Raw genomic sequence first — 17,705 nt, 5'->3', positions numbered from 1 at the left:
CATCATCAAATGATTTACGTGTCTTATGTGTGGATAGTTCTGTATACATATGCTCACAAAGAATATCAGTCTGGTCAGAAAATATCATCTCTTTATACATTTGACATTATTTCTTTGCTCAAAAGCAGGCGTGTTGCACGAGCGTGATGCGATATTTGAACTACGTATCCTGCAAAATGCAGCTCGGTAAACTATCAAAGGTAGTTTCTGTCTTTTTGCAGCTTCTTTGTCAGACCTGGACTCCCGTTTCTTTCCTTTGGACTTTTGGTGCGTGCGTCCGTGCAGGTTGCAGAAGGACTGGCAAAAGCCTCCTCCGATCCCTTACTCCTGCGGCCTGACCGGGGGGCGGTGGGGGGGTGGCGGGGGGGTAAAAGAAAAGAGGAACGACTACCACTCCACTATCACTTCACTTCACGACAAAAGCCCATCACTCCATCCCCGCGGTGGGAGAGAGAGAGAGAGGAGAGCGCTCACCACCACCACAACCACCACTGACGGACAATGAGGAGAACACCGCTGGTAGGGGGAGGGGGGGGGGGGGGGAGCGAGGGGGGAGGGGACGGTTTCAGCAGATGAGAGAGGAGAGGATCTCCTCATCGGCGATGGGGAGGAATAAGGACGGAGATGGGAGGGTTTAAGGAGGAGGGCAGTGGGGGGTGAAGGAAGGTGGGGTGGTGGTTGTAGGAGAGGTGGGGGGGGCGAGTCTACCTTATAGGCGACCCGGGCGGGACACCGCTTCCCGAGGCCTAGCGGCGGACACATGTGCCTTAGCATCTGATACATGTCTGTGTAACTGATCCGGCCGCTGGGGGGGGGGGTCGGGGGGACCAACACACACATGTGTCCCAACAGCCGCACACACATGACAGACGGACAGGACGAACAGAGACGGACGACGTGAAAACGGGAGAAAAGAAAATGACGAGGGTTATGGGGGGGGCGATGGGGTTTGGGGGGATGGGGGGGGTATATGAACAGAGGAGTGTTTGGAGGAGGAGAAGATGGGGGGGAGGGGAAAAAAGAAAGGAAACCCACAAAGGAAAGGAAGAGGGGGGAAACAAATACACAGAGGTTATTGATTTGGTCGCTCTGGTTGCTGTGGCGAGAGTAAGGGAGAGAGAGAGAGAGAGAGAGAGAGAGAGAGAGAGAGCGGGGGAGTGTGTCACCTGGCCTCTAGTCTGCCTCACCATGGGGGGGGGGGGAAGAAAGGTGGGGGAGGATTTGGAGGAGGTGTTATTTAGTTGAGTTAGTCGTAGTTGAGATGTACCGTTCTATGCGAGGTGAAAGGGGGGTTTGGGATTGTTGTTGTTGTTGTTGTTGTTCTTTTCCCTCGTATAGAACTGGCAGCGGGGCTTCTAGCAGGCGAAGTAAAAGCACCGCTGCAGAGACCAGAGTCACGACGACGAGTCAATGCAGTCTAAGCTACCGAGGCTGCGTGTCAACCGGGGAAACCTCCGCTCACAGCCGCGCCCCCAGATGCTCGTGGGATAGCCGAATTGGGCTAACGGCTAACGGCTAACAGCTAACTGAATGTTTCCATCTATCAAAAAAACAACTGCATTGTTCTTTACTTTTTAAAATTAAATATTCATTTATTTATGTTTGCTTAACAACCATTTCAAACTTAACCTTACCTTGGTGTTTTTTGTCTCTAACGAAGGGTTAGGGTTAGGGTTAGGGTTTAGGGTTCCGTCGTACCTTTTTGTGGTTATTTTGGTTTAATTTACAGTGTTTAACTGCCTGCTCCAAATCTGTGAGAAAATCTGCTGAATGAAAGGAGCCGGTTTAGTTTGGATGGCTACACGTTAACGACGTCATGACTCGCAAACTGAAGAGCCAACCACAGAGCAGCACGGACACCAGCTCAGCATCAGCACCGGGAAACGATCCGAGGGCCAAAGAGTAGACGCGCTAGAACGACTCTTCCCACGAGCACCCGTCGACCCCGGCGGGGTTACTGAGAGGTTCCTGGTGGACACATGAGTCCCTGTCCCGAATCACACACACACACACACACACACTCAAACCCCCAAACCCTCCCCCCCCCCCTAAACACCAGAGCCACAAACAGAGCTGGTTTGGCCAAGTCTCGGAATTATTCCGTTTGGTAGAAGCGAATCCAAAGTGGTTCCCCACCGGGCCCACTACATTCTCCTCGCAAGGTGTGCGAACGCTAACGGGGGGGTTTATCTTGTTGTTCTGTTTAAATGGTTAAATTATCTCAAAGGGTTATTCTCATTTCCACCATGAAAAAGTGGGAAACGTGTGGTTTTGTTATACGTAAAAGAGATGCAAACCACAGCAGACGGAGGTGGATCAAAGCTGTCATTCACTCGGGTATTCAGGTATTACACGGTCACATTGTACAGCTCTGGAACATCTCTGGACTTGTTAACGTTGTGCTCTGCATTGTAGCGTGCATTCTTTGTGAGGAGCTTGTAACAGGCCGAACACTCGTTTTGAGTCCTTGAATCTTTAACGCCACCCTGCAAAGGATTTAAACAAAACAATCTGACGTTCAGTACACAAAGTGGCTTTAAAATATTCATCAGGATTGAATGTTACCGACTTCACACACACGTGTGGCACAGAGGCGCAAGAGTCTGCAGGGTTTTCTCATTCCAACCACAACAGCAGCAAACCAACCCGCGGACTCTTGAGCCTCGATGACAGGTGGCTCAAAAACAGCGAGCTAACCGCTACGAAGGTTAGCGCGGCCGCGTTATTCAGACCAAGCCCTCTCTGCACAAGTCTCCGTGCTACAGTCCCACAAGTCCCACAGATCCCCCAAACTCAGACAAGAACAGAAAGAGGCACATTGCTCGAAAACTGTTTTTCTGCCCAGGCAAAAATTAGACAGCAAGCAGAAATAAAAGAAGAATGGCCGACTGGAGTCTGGCCTGGGGTGTTTACGTGACGCACATCGGGGTCTTGCTCCCAGCGCTCAGTCAGAAGACAATAGCGAGTGCAGTGCACCACCTCATGCGTGTGTGTGTGTGTGTGTATGTGCGTGTGACAGTACACGAGTGTGTGTGTGCATTTCTGCATTGTCCCAAACATTCTCATTGTCACGTCAGAATGCATATACAACATGACCCCGCACAAAAAAAGAATAAATGGTCAAATGGTGGAATGATTAAAACAATTGAATAATGCAAACTCAAACTGGAAAAATAAAAAAAATCAGACCAAATGAAACAAAACGTTGAAGAGGGAAAATCATTTGTTTCAAAAGCGATAAAGAGCAAAGACATTCATTCCAGTCTCTTAAAGGCGAGCAGGTTGCGTTTAAGTTTGTGCTTTAGGGGCTTTTGTCCAAACCTTGCAGGCCACCCTATGCGGGCATTTCTTGCCAAGGCCCAGAGGAGGGGAGATAACTCGCAATAAACTGTACATATCCTTATAATGTATGCGCCCGCTGCAAGAAAAATACAAGGAGGGGAGGTTAGGTGAGGGTGCACACAGAATACAGAGAGAGAGAGAGAGAGAGAGCATTTCTTTACATTGAGAACAAAAGGTGCAGCACCTTCCTCTCATGTACGACCACAGACACTCATCACACATTTGTAAGAAGAGGAGAAGTTCAGAAGTGGGAGAAGGAGAGAGAGAGAGAGAGGGAGAGGGAGGGAGGCCGGCTCTAACCGACCCACTCCATCACCCGACGTGGATCCTGCACCTCGACCACAGTCTCCTTCCTCCCCGGAGGGACGGTCGAGGACGGGTTGAGAGGTAAGGTGTTCACATTCAGCACGAGGCTGCCTCTAGTGGTGGGTGACTTTTGTGTTTGTTGTAGCGTCACACGTGTGTCTATGCAACAGCTTGCCTCGGTTTTGTGTGTCTGCTGGCTCACGTGCGCTGCAGCGTGCGTGCCACTCACCAGGCGGCCGGGTCGTACTCGGCCCAAATCCTTACGTACTCGTCCAGGTGATGCGGCCCCAGGATGGACGAGTCCCTGGTCAGGTACTCAAAGTTGTCCATGATGACGGCCACGAACAGATTCAGCATCTGGGGGACGAGGCGAAGACAATTTGAGACAATGAGAAACATGTGAGATCGGTTTCGCTTGTGTTTGTATCACTTTGTATCAATGAATCACAAACGCACGATTGACCTTTGGATAAGCCCCGCCCCCCTACTACACCGTCACTAACTGCACTGCATTGACAAGTCGTTCAGTCCTCACCAGGAAAGAGCAGAGGAAGATGAAGGAGACAAAGTAGGTGTAGGCGAAGGTGCTGCCACATTCGGGTTCTGTGTTCCCCGACGCCGGGTCGCACTCCTTCCCGCCCAGGCACGCCAGCATGATGTCATGCCACGCCTCGCCCGTGGCGCTCCTAAAACGTAAGAGGAGAGCGGTGTGCATCCGAGTCCTCCGAGCTTTGTAATCGGACCCCCCCCCCCCCCCCCCCCCCCCCGTCAGAAGGACTCACCTGAACAGCAGCATGAGGGCCATGATGAAGGTCCTGAAGTTGTTGTGCTCGTTGATGGCGCTCTCTCGCTCGTCGTCCAGGGCCAGGTTACCGAACAACTAGAGGAGCACAACGAGAACTGAGATCTCTGTGGGATAGTTCAGCAACGGGACCACTGGTCTGATTTGGATTCCCAAAAATATCCCAGACTCTGTTCTTTGCTAAGATGTAACATGGTCGATAACATAAAAGAGACATTGTAATTCAACCATCAGGACACGCCCACTTTGAAAGCACTCACCTGCATGCCGATGATGGCGTAGATGAAGAAGAGCATGGCGATGAGCAGGCACACGTACGGCAGGGCCTACCACAGAAGAAGAGAGAGGGACGTTAGGCCGCGGGGTCTCGAGGGGGTTTCGGAGGGGGGGTTTCGGGGGGCTCGGTGTACCTTGAAGGACTGGACGAAGGTCCACAGCAGGATGCGGATGGTCTCCCCCTGCCTCAGCAGCTTGATGAGGCGAGCCGCTCTGAAGAGCCGCAGGAAGCTCAGGTTGATGAAGTTGTTCTACGGACGGAAAGCACCCAGTCAGGGTCACCGGTCACGTGACCGCGGCACAGACCCCCCCCAGCAGAACACAAAAAAACTCAAAACAACCGGGAAGAGAGGTCCAATAGAGAGAGAGGGAGGGGGGGGGTCTAACCCAGGAAATCATAACCAACTGCAAACATAACGACTCCCAGTAGATTTAAATGGGAGAAAGACAGAAGGGGGGGGGGTCAAAAGAGAAAAGAAGAGGTCTGAAGAAGGAATAAGAGAGGAAATAAGGAAAATCATATAATAAATACTCTAGAGGTCATCATCCAATCTGGTACAGCAGAACGCTTTTCTCTTTTTTTAAGAACCAAATGCACTGATTTCTGGGGGTCAAGCAGGCCACACAAGATGGAGCACAGGGCAGCGTGCCGCTCAACCACACACATCTACAGAGAGCGTGGCTTTGTCTTAAGGTCGTCTGAAGGTCGTCTGTGACGGCGAACTGTAGTAAGATACCTGGGGGGACAGCAGCCGCTGTGCGTGAACCGGGGGGGTTTCACACTCGGGTCGGAGCTTCAGGGTTTTTCTCCGGCTTTGTAATCGTTCAGAGGACGACGCAGGAAACAAACATCACACCGACGGCCACGCGAGGATACGGGGGCCTCAGGTGGGAGTCACGGACCGGGTCTGGTTGCGTCAAACAAACAGGACCCGGGACCCGCAAAGAGAGCGGCGAGGGCAGAAACAGACACGGGGGGGCGCCGACCCCGGTACAGGTCTTCACCCGGGTCGTCTCCTATCGCCGGCACTACAAAGGTTGTGGAAGTAACGAGTCACTGTGTCACATTGTTGAAGGCCTCACACGCAGGTGCGGCACCTAGACTGGACCCTGACGTGGACTAGACCTTAACGTGGACTCGACCCTGACGTGAACTAGACCTTCATGTGGACTCGACCCCGACGTGGACTAGACCTTAACGTGGACTCGACCCCCGACGTGGACTCGACTCAGTCCGGCGTCACAGAGAAGCGACGCTACAACAGCCAGACTCCCTGCTGAGGCACCTTGTGGTTGACAGGCAAGGCGGGAGGAGGTGCGTGGGGGGGGCGGGGTGGTTCGGGGGGGCTAGCGAGCAGCCTCGGGGCAGGCGGGGTTCGTCATGGCAGCGCCCTGCTTTTTTAGAGGAGACGACTGGCCTACATGCAGACCAGCAGGGGGGCCGGGGGCCGGGGGGGGGGGGCACATCCTCAGCTCCGATTCACACATTCACTTGTGTTTTCCTTTCAGTTTACTTCAAATTGTGTCTGAGAATGAACCCCAGTTGGTGATGTCATGGTGACATGAGGATAAATGCGGGGGTAAATGATGGGGGGGGGGTGAACTGGTGAATGCTCGTCGTTGGGATGGAACCAGCGTTGTAGAAACGTATGTGCAAGATGTCTCCCACTAGTAATGATCATCTCATCAAGTGTCGTCATCCAGGAAGCGCATGCACTGGGGAGCCAGGGGGGGAATGGGTTTGGAGGGCCGGAGGGGGGGGGGGGGTGGTACGCATGACCAATGAGGATGCAGCAAAAAGCTTTGAGAGATAAATTACAAACCAACCAGATTCTACATGTGCCGAGATGCAGAAAGATGAATTGGGGGGAGTTATTTTTCATTATTGTTTGGGGGTAAATTGCAGTACATTGTGAGTGGGTGACAGATATTTTTTTGTAGGGAGGGTGGGGGTTGGTCATGTGTTTTATTGGGCGGGTAGAGGGAGTGGGGGGGTGGAGGGGGCATGGGGTGAAACGCACACCACCACCACCACCATCATCACAGCACCACCACCACATGGGAAGGTGCAGCACGGATGGAGAACACGATGAAGGATTCCATAGTGCATTTTGATTGGATGGATTATCATTTTTTATCAGAGGAGGAGGGGTTTGGAGGGGGGGGGGGCGTAGGGCGCCAACAAAGTAGAGAGGTTTTTAAAGAAAGCATGTGAAGAGATAGAAGAGGGAGACAGAATCATTATGGTGTCATCAGGAAGGAAGTGAAACACAACTCAGACAGGAAGTTCAGCCCCTCCTGGACCTCAGCTCTACGGGGGGGGGGGGGCACAGGACCTGGTTTAAGGGTCCGGGGTACGGCTCAAATCTGTTTCTCTAAAAACTTCATAAACGTCACCCTTTTTATGGATGTTATTCTGCTATTTCAAAATAGAAACAGGCCATTATTATTATTTCTACTTTTTAACAATCACCTATGAGCACATCTTTCTATAAGTAACATTAATTAAAATGTTCAGCTAAAATAGTTCATCATTCAACGTAAAAAGGAAAATAATACACAGTAACTGGACACAAATACATCCACAGGCATGCGTACAGTGTGCAGATTAAAGACACACAACAGTGACACACAACAGCACGTTATTGTGACAGAACAGGATGATTAAGGTCAGAAGGTCGATGCCATCAGTGTGACTCTATTGCAGTAGCTTAGCATTTAGGGAAAGAGTAACAAGCTCCGCCCACCAGCTCCTCCCTGTTACTATAATGTTGTTTTTATAACCCAAAGTGATTAAACACGTGTGTGTCTACACGGTGCGATGCTTTTCCAAAATATGTATTCAGCTTCACCAGCTTCAGACTCAATTAAATTAAAAGACTTTTAACATTTTGCTGGTAAATTAATGTCAATAAGTGTCTCTAAACTTCTTTGAACGGTTTAGACTCTGGCGACTGAGCGAAGCTCCGCCTCCACACGCCGCAGCACTTACCCCGAGTTCGGTCACCAGAATGTCAGTGATGCTTCCCACGACTGACACAAAGTCAAAGATGTTCCAGGCGTCTCTGAAGAAATTCTGTTGGGGGGGAGGGGGGGGAGAGAGGTGAGAGACATGGACGCCAACAGTGGTCGAAAGGGGACACGCCCCCTCTCCCGCTGTTACCGTGGAGACCGACCCCCCCCAAAATAACCTGCTTCATGAATGAATAAAGCACATAGACTTAGAAGTATGGTGCGGGGTGTTCGGGGGCACCGGGGGGGGGGGTCGGGCCTTACCAGAGGGCCAAAAGCAATGACCTTGAGGACCGATTCCATGAAGAAGAAGGTGGTGAAGACGATGTTGAGGTTCTTCAGGACCTCGTCGTACGTCTCCGACGCGCCGTCAAACTAGAGACAGGAGGGGGGGGGGGGGGCGCTGATATGTGGCAAGGTAGAGAAGGCTTGATTGATGCGTGTGAATGTTTTCACTGCAGCCCTCACCTTCATCATGAGGACGATGGTGTTGAGTGCGATCAGAGCCATGATGCTGTACTCGAAGGGCGGAGACACCACGAACTGCCACATGCGGTACTGGAAGCTCAGCTTGTTCTTCGGCATGTGGCGAGTCAGAGGTCGGGCGTTGATGGCAAAATCTATACAGGCTCTCTGCAAGGGGGACGAACACGAGAGGGAAGCGTGAGGGCCAGGTGACCTTTGACCTCTCTAAAAGGCTCAACGAGCAACGCCCCCTCCCCCCCCCACCTCACCTCATTCTTTTCTAAACTGTAGTCTTCCATCATTTTATCCCCCTGTTCCTGGAAGGTGATGATGATGAGAGCCACAAAGATGTTCACGAAGAAGAAGGGGAAGACAACGAAGTACACCACGTAAAAGATGGACATTTCCATCCTATAACCCGGGCTAGGGCCCTGATTCTCATAGGTGGAGTCCACCGAGTGCTTTAACACCCTGCGGGAGGAAAGAAATCTCCGCATTAGGGTTTGGATTCACAGATCTGCTTTTCATTTGACATCACGTTCTGAGTAAAAATGGATGCGTCCAACAAATTTAAAAAATATTGATCCATCTCTGATCGATGAGGTTATTAAAAACGAGTCCAGAGGCGTGTGTGTGTTTGCGCTCCACTCACTGCGGCCACCCCTCTCCCGTGGAGACAGTGAAGAGGGTGAGCAGGGCCCAAGCCACGTTGTCGTAGTGAAAATCGTACTTCTTCCACTCCCGCTTCTGAGCTTTAATTTCCTCTCCTCTCACGTACAACAGGTATTCACCCCTAAAGGAACACAAATGCACACACATACAGCGTTTGTAATGTAAGCAATGATCGGTAAAAACAGACAGAAATAGATCTATCTCTGGTCATGTGATGGAATGAGGGTTACTGTCATTGAGGAAGACGATTTATTTAAACTCCCAACAAATTCCTCTAGGTGGCAGCATCTGCTCAACTGACACTAACTGACCAAAGGTCAGGGATTTGAGTTAAATAAAGTGAAGTGCACAGTATGTCTTTGATCACCAGCTTTAGCAGTTATGGTAGTTTAAGAGTACTGTACTGCTAACCCTAACCCTAACCCAAAAGACAGCACTGCATGTACCACAAGTACTAACTACACATATTTCATAATAAACAGTATGTAGTGAGATGGTACAAATGAACAAGCTTTTGTTACTGTGTGAAACACAAATACAGAAATAATGCATAGATGTACAATATTGTGCTGTATAATAGTGAACTATTTGTCCTATAAAGAGTCGTTTTTTTCTGGAACAGACCTGCAGTCCCGCTCAAACTCTTTGGATTCGTCCGTGCAAAAGAAAAATCGGCCTTTGAAGAGCTGCACGGCCACCACGGCGAAGATGAACATGAAGAGCATGTAGACGATCAAAATGTTCAGCACGTTCTTTAGAGAGTTGACCACGCAGTCAAACACTGCCTGCAGGGCCGAGGTGGAGACAGCAGGAAAAACACATTCCGTGATTTTTTTTTTCCAAAACGTTTTCGACTTAAAATGTTTCAAAATATTTTTTGACCAAGTTTAAAAAAAAAATGTACATGACATTTTCAGACCTACTACATTTTGATTTTTTCTTTTCCATGACATCTTCAGACACAAAATATCTGAACTTTTTTCGACCTAACATATTTTGATATTTTTTTTAACATTTTTTTGACTAAATATTTTTTCGGCCTAATATATTTTGATATTTTTTCAATAAGATTTTTTTTTTATTTTCCATGAAATTTTCAGACACTAAATCTTTGAACTTTTTTCGACCTAACATTATTTGATTTTTTTTTTAAACATTTTTTTGACTAAATATTTTTTCGACTTAATATATTATATTTTTTCAATAAGATTTTTTTTTATTTTCCATGAAATTTTCAGACACTAAATATTTGAACTTTTTTCGACCTAACATTATTTGATTTTTTTTTTTAACATTTTTTTGACTAAATATTTTTTCGGCCTAATATATTTTGATATTTTTTCAATAAGATTCTTTTTATTTTCCATGAAATTTTCAGACACTAAAAATTTGAACTTTTTTTCCAAAACATTTTTCGACCTAACATATATAATTTATATTTTTTTGAATAATAATATTTTTATTTTCCATGAAATCTTCCAACAGTATTTTTGGACTTTTTTTTCAAAACATTGTTTGACTTACTATTTTTTGTACTTATTTGAAGTGTTACCATGAAACACTAGACAATTACTCATTACTTATTGACCCCTTGCTCCAGTATTTTGAACTCCAGTAACTTGAAAGCATTCTCAAAAAGTTGTCCCTGCATGTTAATTCCACAAATTGTGACTGAGGGCTGCAAAAGTAAGATCACTGTGTCCTCCTTATCATTGTAAAAGAAGTTTTCATTTATACCTTTGCCTTGTTACCTGAAATGACTCGTTCTAGATTGACGTCAGATACAGCTGTGGGCCCTCTTACCTTTAGCTTGGGGAGGCGCTTGATGGTCTTCAGAGGACGCAGCACCCTCAGCACGCGGAGGGACTTGATGGTGCTGATGTCTTTGCCCTTGCTGCTTCCCCTAGAGGTCAACCAGAGAACAGCGGCGGATGTCAGAGGAAATTCAGTGAGAAGATGGAACGGCCCCAAAGGGCCCTCAGCGCGCACCTCTAATACCACGAGACCAACGCAGGGAGAATGAGAGTGGGTGCAACGCACAACGTGAGGTGTGCGCACACAGCGTCAGCGTGTGTGTGTCAATCAAAGCGCTCACAGTTTCTTCTTCTGCAGGAAAAATATAAACTTCTGAGTGTAAGTCAGACATGAAACCCATGGGAGGGAAAGCGTTTAGCTTCCTGACCGTTTGGTTTCATGGAACCTCAAGAAGCAGCATCATCAACATCATCATCATCATCATCACTTCATAATGATACCATAGACATTCCATATTGAACAGGCATCTCCCGGCAGAGTGCCCGGCCAAACCTCTTTCTTTCTTTTTGAGAGGAGCACGCTGTTCTTCGTGGAGGGAGGGGGGTACGGGGTGTGAACTACATAACTTGGATTATGTTTGCATAATCCTCAGTTTAGAAACACTAGATGAACTGATTCCGGTCGGTTTCACATAGCTTCCTTTCCAATGAGTCCAGAAAAATGGTGTTTTCTCATTGGAGGAAACGGGGGCTATGTGAGACTCTGGGGGACACGTCACAACACAGAAGAAACACGCTTCAGCGCCGGTGTCAAACACCCTCTGTCATGTGTTTTAATCACACACTCATGACTTGTAAGAGTAAGTAAGTTGATTTTTACTGTAAGCGGATTTGGCCATTTAAAGAAGAAAAAGGGAAGCAGGAGGCATCTGGACGCTTGCCAGGCCGGAGCAGGTGTGTGTGGGGGGGGGGGGGGCGGGTTCGTCCATCAAGGCTTGCTGCTAAAGTATGAACTCAGTTCCTGTGGTGAGGAAAAAAAAGCGAGACAATTGAATTGGAGGCTGATTGATAGAGTCCGAGACCTGGAGAAGTCGAGGTGCCGGTCGATAATCAATCGGCTCGGTCTCCCTCAACCGGGGGAGGAATTAGAGAACATTGGGCCAGAAGCTCTTTGAGTCCCAACGACGTGTGAGTTCTGTTAGTGCATTTAGTGCTCCCTAAAGGGCAGATTAGGGTGACACTCGGTGCCAAACGGAGCCCCGGTGGAACCTTCTGATTTTGCCAGGGGGCAGATCTGGAGTAGTGAGGGTGAAACATTTATCCTGATGTTATGCAATAAGATAAGATAAGGTCTTTCTGGGATCTGATAATCCTTTTGGTTTCATATTTTGAACCATGTGGACTCGAGATATCCGCCTTGACTTGAAGACGGGTGAGAGGGCATCTACACCTTCAAAGCCCTCAGGGCTCCAACCAACAGATGGACCATCACTTGGATGGTTTATGTGTTCTGAACGGGCCTGGAGTCCCGTTTGGGGGAAAACCGCCGGGGCGTTCGGGGTGAGACGCCATGCGGCGGGAATGACAACCGACGGAGAGAAGAACAAAAGAAAGAAAGAGAGAGAAGCCAATCTGATCCGGTGGTGGAGAGCTGGGGACAGAGCGGAGGAGGTGGAGGAGGGACTTTACCGGGTGCTGCTCCTGACGAGTTTCACCGAAGATGGAGACAGCGAGAGTCAGTGACAGCGACAGAAAGAAGGACGGGGACAGAGACAGAAAAAGAGGAGGAGGAAGGAGGGAGAGAGGGAACACAAAGAAAGACACACACACACACAGACAGTCAGAGACACACATTGATAGACGGACAAAGACAGACATGAGACAGGAGAGAGGGGTTTGGTAGAGACAAAAATACATCCATATGAGAGACAGACAGAGAAGGAAGGACAGCAAGATGGACAAATCTGCTTAAACAATCCCCCCCCTTATTCCACCCACCCGAAAGCACTACACCACACCCATGTCTCGTCTCCATGGCGACTGGATGGGACGTCCACACGGCTCATTTTACTCACGGTCGACTTCACGTGACTTTACATGTAACTGTTGTAAAGCAGCGTGCAGCATCTCACAGCTCTTAGACACGGGACACGGCTGAGACTCTGGATGTCCACCAGGCCGTCTTCTCTGAAGAATTACCTTCACGGCGGGGGGGGGGGGGGGGGGGGGGGGGGGAGGGGGGCTCGGTCGCTGCATCCGTTTACACCGATTCTTATCTCATCAGACCACAGCGATCCATTAGACTGGAACTACGGCGCAGATCGCCCTCATTAGATCTGCAGGCGTCCAGTGAGATCTTATCAAAGCTCTTCTTTGCATGCACATCTGCGCAGTGTGGGGGAGGAGGGGGGGAGGGGGGGTGAGGAAGGGGGGACAGGGGGTAGATCTCAACAAGTGGCCGGCTCCCAGTCGGGGACACAGGCAGGCGTCCTGAGCGAGATCTCCAGGAACAGAGGTTTGTGGGTACTTGTTTTACGCACAAAGGAAGAAGGCATTCTCACGGCCGCATGCAGCTCCCGGGCCGGTGTGCCGTTCTTTTGGGAGGCGTCGGCAGGTGGGAGGGGGGGGGGGGTGTTGAAAGCCAAACTGTTCTCTTTAAAACCCGATAGAGAACAGAAAGCCATCAGACAAACTATTATTGTTTCAAGTTTACCTGGAATGTTCTGTTTGAGTATGTAATGAAAACTACAGACACAAACCCAACACTTTGCACTTTGCACTGGTCTGAAGTGCATGACTACCAATGCTTTCGCTGAGTTGACTCTCAACTGGTCCACCTCCAGGTTGAGACATCACATCCAGGTACAGAAAGCAGAAGAAAGACTCGTCTTCCATAGCGGACACCAACACAAACGTGAGATCAGAGTCCTGAGTCTCCTCAGCTCCTCCTTTAGAACCTTCAGCACGTGTGAAAAACCCTCAAAGTGTGTCGTTATTATTAACGCTTTCTTGTCTCCGTGAAGTCAAGTTAAGTTCATCTTTTAGACTTTTTCTTCCCCCAAAAGTTGAAGGATAAGTTTCTGTTTTCTCTTTTCAAAACAACAACAAGGAATCTCAGGAAGTGATTATGGATTGATCGTACTTTCCTTCACTACAGTGAACGATATCAGACTTATTCTGATTAGTCTCTGGTCCAATTTTAATTTCACAGCCCAATATTACAAATTTGCCTTAAGGGGCTTTACAATCCGCACATTATGCCACAATCCTCCAGCATTAGATTCAGATTGAGATTGTGCTCAATATGCATTATATACATTTAAAAAATGTGCACTATTTGCGTACATTTTTTCCCATAAAAATACAAGATGAACTATATTTATAATAAATGTGAAACACACCTTGTGAGTCCTGTGTTCCCATTGACTTTTTAAGCTCAATCTCAACACAGCGTTGTTTCCTTTGAGATGCACAGAACATATTTCAGCAGGGTCTTTGCCCCCCCCCCCACCCCCTGCGGAGTGGTGACAGGTGCTGTTCTGGGGTCCATCATGCTTCACCATAGGGGGACATGCAGCGTGAGGGGGGGTACACACTCCCCCCTGCTTCTGTTTTCTCAAAGACACACTCAGCCCCTCCTGGTGCTGATATCATACATATTTAAGGCATATGTATTTATACAACGCCTCGGCATGATAACGAACCATTCCACTGCCCCCGCATGCCCCCCCCCCCACGTTCAGTCCCACTTCCCCGGGCCGTGCAGAGGAAATGGAGTTAAATACCTGAACCTCCGGCAACGTTAACACGGTCAGATGGACGGATGAGTGTGTGTGTGTGTGTGTGTGTGTGTGTGTGTGTTTGAGTGTGTGTTGAGAGAAGGGGGGGGTTGAGGGAGGGGGGGGGGGGGGGGCGGCGTTCTTCTCCGTGGCGAACACATAGCCTGGTCACTTAAAGGGTTAAAGGTGTCTGGGGTGCCCTCACCCCCACGGACTGACCGCCAGGGAGCTCCAGCCCAGAAGACGGGGGGGGGGGGGGAAGTCAAGTGCAGGAGAGGCAGGGTGGGGGGGGGGGGGGTGGAGGTAGGAGGATGGCTTAAATGGTTGTTGGTGGTTTGAAAGATTTAACCGCTGACAATAAGGGGTCATATTCAGACATGGAGGGGAGGGGGAGGGGGGGTCTTTTTCCCAACATACAGCACAGTGATTCAAGCTTCGACAGCTGAGGAGCATCTAGCCTGGAAGTGGAACTAGCACGGCTGCTGGTTTCATGAAGACTGGGACCGATCCCGAGGTTCTGATCCTGCATCTCAGCATCTCAGGTAGGTTTACAAAACGTAGCCAAAACACAGACGCACCTCTACTTTAACTTTAGCACAAGGAAGCTGTTTGGAGAGCACTCTCACTCTGGTTGCTGTATGTTAGGCATACGAGGGGGGGGGAAGGGTTAGTGGGGGGGGGGGGGGGGGTATGGGTTGGAGGAGAGGCTCTTATGGAAGGTATCTGGAAGAAGGTGAAGAGATGGGTAGAATCCAAAGCGGCGAATAGCCTGAGGCTGGAGGGTTGGTAAGGAGAGGTTTGGGGAGTAAAAGTCAGGCCTTTAGATGCAAGAGAAGAGGAAGGGGTAACTCACAGCCTGATTGGTTGGGATATCAGAGCGGCATGGATCGGCAAATAAGATTGGAAGATTGGTGATTATAATCCAGAACTTTGGGAAAATATTTGAAGGCGTTTAGGATCACGAGCTGTTGTCCAGATGAAGGTGGCGATGGAACGCAGAGAAAGACCTGCTGCCACGCGTGTTGATGACCAATGGAGGACATGGATATGAGGAAAAAGGGGGCTGACACACAGAGAGAGACGATGACAAGTTCCAGAAAGAAAGAGCCCACCGATAAACCAAGATCAGAGCAGAGACAGCGTGGAGGAGGAAGAACACGGACACAAGGACAGTTTGACAGACTTAAAGGAGACAGAAGGAGTAGATGGTAGAAGAACAAAGACGGGAGGAGATGATTTCTGAGAAAATAAGAGAGGGAGATCAGCATTGCCCACACGAGGCTGGGCGACAAGGGTCTTTCTGCGGATGGTGGGATGTGTGTGTGGGTGGTGGTGGAGAGGATGAAGAGCAGGGCAGGGTGGGGATTGGGGGGGGGGGGGGGGGGGTTTGGGGGACACTTACGTGAAGGCGAAGGCCACCAGAGCACCACTAACCACTATAAAGTCCAGAATGTTCCACAAGTCGCGGAAGTAGGAGCCCTGGTGGAGAAAGAGGCCCAGGACCACCATCTGGAAGACAGAGAGCCCACTCAGTACGACACACACAGACACAGAGGGTCAGGGGGGTCGGGGGTCCCCGACCAACCACATCTAAAGACGAAGGGTTTTTGCCCATTCTTCAATGTTCTCATTGGTGGCTACCAAACAAGACAAAGACAACATACACGTTCTCTGAGCAAAACAATCCGTCACAATGTAGAAACTGATTTTTATGTTATAAACAAAGTCAAAACACACACACACACACACACAGACACACACACTACTTTGTTACCTTGATCAACATTTCAAACGTGAAGACGCCTGTGAAAACGTAGTCAAAATAACGCAGCACCTGCAAGAGCAACACAACAGCGTGAGATATGATTATCAAACTGGGAGAGATGAATAAAAGAGAGAGAGACACAATCAGCAAGATCTTGATCCTGTTTCCTTTTTCTATTCCCAAACTAATGATCCATTCACTTTTTACAATCTTTGCTTTTCCCTTTTTCATCTCGCTAAAAAAGTGAGTAGGTGGACTTTGAGTGGACACATTACACAACATGTGAGGCTTTTATTTTGAAAATCCAATATTGAACATTTTCAGCTGCACCACCACTTATATTTATTATCTTAATCTGTACTTGAGATGTTGCGACGCGGGGTGCGTGGGGGATCAATCTATATATCTATAACTATTAACCCCTTTCCTAACAAAAATCCTGTGAGTCCTCGGGTGACATCAAACTACACGTTTCTTAAAGGATGAGCAGGCGTTTCCAGGTAAGTGGGTGGGACAGACTGAGCGATGTCTCACGTTGTTCCGTGGGGACTCGGGCCAGACGGGGTCCTCTGCGGCGAGGGCGATGCTGCTCATGGCGATGACGGACAGGATGCTGAACTCAAAGTACTTCAGGGTCAGGATGTAGTGGCAGCACCTCCGAAACCTGGTGGTCACAGAGGAGCTGGTTTGAGCCCATTGGGAGAAGTCTTCGGCGTCCCCGCTAAGGACACAAACACTCACGGGTTGGTGGTGGACATTATGAAGCAGGAGCTGAAGGGAGGCATGGGTTTGGGGCCGTCCTCGTCTCCTCCCTCGTCCTCCTCCTCCTTCTTCTCCTCGCTCTTCTTCTGGTCCGTGTTGGCGTTCTTGTTCACTGGGCGAAACGAGGGAGAGGAGACAGGAAGTGGGTTGGACGGACGCACGGGACAGAAACCTGCTTCTTATGCCAACAGTTATGAACGGGTTTTCTGGCAGAAAGAGCAAAGCAAACTCCTCCGATACGCCGTTTTTGGGGTTAAAGTTAGAAAAATGTAATATTTTTGTTTGGCATTTGTTGTTCATGACCTACGGCCTTCAATCCTCAATAAGAATGAGGCTAAAATCCATGCTAACTAATCCCGGCTGATGGATTCGTTGGAACATGCTTCACTCCCGCCCTCCCGTCCCGGAGGCTCACCTTGCAGGATGGCGTTGGTGGAGGGGTACGGGTAGACGGGCGGCATGTCTATCTTGGTGTACTCGGGTTTGGCCATGCTGGTCAGGATCAGGCTGTCCATGCTGTGCAGCAGCGTGTGGGTGTCGGCGTCGCGGCAGTTCAGCAGGTTGTTGACGTGGTCGGGGTGGTCCGGCGGGAGCGCGCACGAGAGCTGGCGGGCGCCAGCCAGCTTGCTGTTGTTGCGCAGGTTGTCCAGGTCCTCGCTGTACTGCTGCACGGGTCGCACGGTGGAGAGGCTGGGCCCGCTGCTGTGGTGCTCCCTGGCGGAGGACAGGGCGGAAGGGTCAGGGCTACAGAGGAGGAAGGTACCGACAGA

The 17,705-nt window shown here is 49.4% G+C and overlaps 1 protein-coding gene across 15 annotated transcripts in view; it reads right to left on the bottom strand.

Annotated features, from left to right (window-relative positions):
• cacna1ab (calcium channel, voltage-dependent, P/Q type, alpha 1A subunit, b) overlaps positions 1–17,705 on the bottom strand; it is an 80,668-nt gene that overhangs the window by 27,216 nt on the left and 35,747 nt on the right. For 13 of the 15 annotated variants that reach the window (XM_078079826.1, XM_078079831.1, XM_078079835.1 and 10 more), the window contains exons 21-38: positions 17,351–17,649; positions 16,915–17,047; positions 16,708–16,837; positions 16,183–16,242; positions 15,811–15,917; positions 10,679–10,778; positions 9,500–9,660; positions 8,856–8,996; positions 8,473–8,674; positions 8,207–8,371; positions 8,003–8,113; positions 7,719–7,802; positions 4,861–4,977; positions 4,711–4,776; positions 4,431–4,528; positions 4,184–4,334; positions 3,878–4,005; positions 3,322–3,418 (exon numbers count right to left, since the gene is read on the bottom strand). In XM_078079826.1, coding sequence (XP_077935952.1) covers positions 3,322–3,418; positions 3,878–4,005; positions 4,184–4,334; positions 4,431–4,528; positions 4,711–4,776; positions 4,861–4,977; positions 7,719–7,802; positions 8,003–8,113; positions 8,207–8,371; positions 8,473–8,674; positions 8,856–8,996; positions 9,500–9,660; positions 10,679–10,778; positions 15,811–15,917; positions 16,183–16,242; positions 16,708–16,837; positions 16,915–17,047; positions 17,351–17,649 — 2,350 coding nt within the window. Of the gene's footprint in view, positions 1–708; positions 806–3,321; positions 3,419–3,877; positions 4,006–4,183; positions 4,335–4,430; positions 4,529–4,710; positions 4,777–4,860; positions 4,978–7,718; positions 7,803–8,002; positions 8,114–8,206; positions 8,372–8,472; positions 8,675–8,855; positions 8,997–9,499; positions 9,661–10,678; positions 10,779–15,810; positions 15,918–16,182; positions 16,243–16,707; positions 16,838–16,914; positions 17,048–17,350; positions 17,650–17,705 lie in introns of all 15 variants that reach the window. The other 2 variants (XM_078079827.1, XM_078079830.1) reach the window with 1 other exon arrangement.

Source organism: Gasterosteus aculeatus, chromosome 9, assembly GCF_964276395.1.
Source record: "Gasterosteus aculeatus chromosome 9, fGasAcu3.hap1.1, whole genome shotgun sequence".
In the NCBI taxonomy this organism is placed as follows: Eukaryota; Metazoa; Chordata; class Actinopteri; order Perciformes; family Gasterosteidae; genus Gasterosteus; species Gasterosteus aculeatus.
Note: the sequence above shows the minus strand (reverse complement) of the source record. Positions and strands in the feature narration are given on the sequence as shown.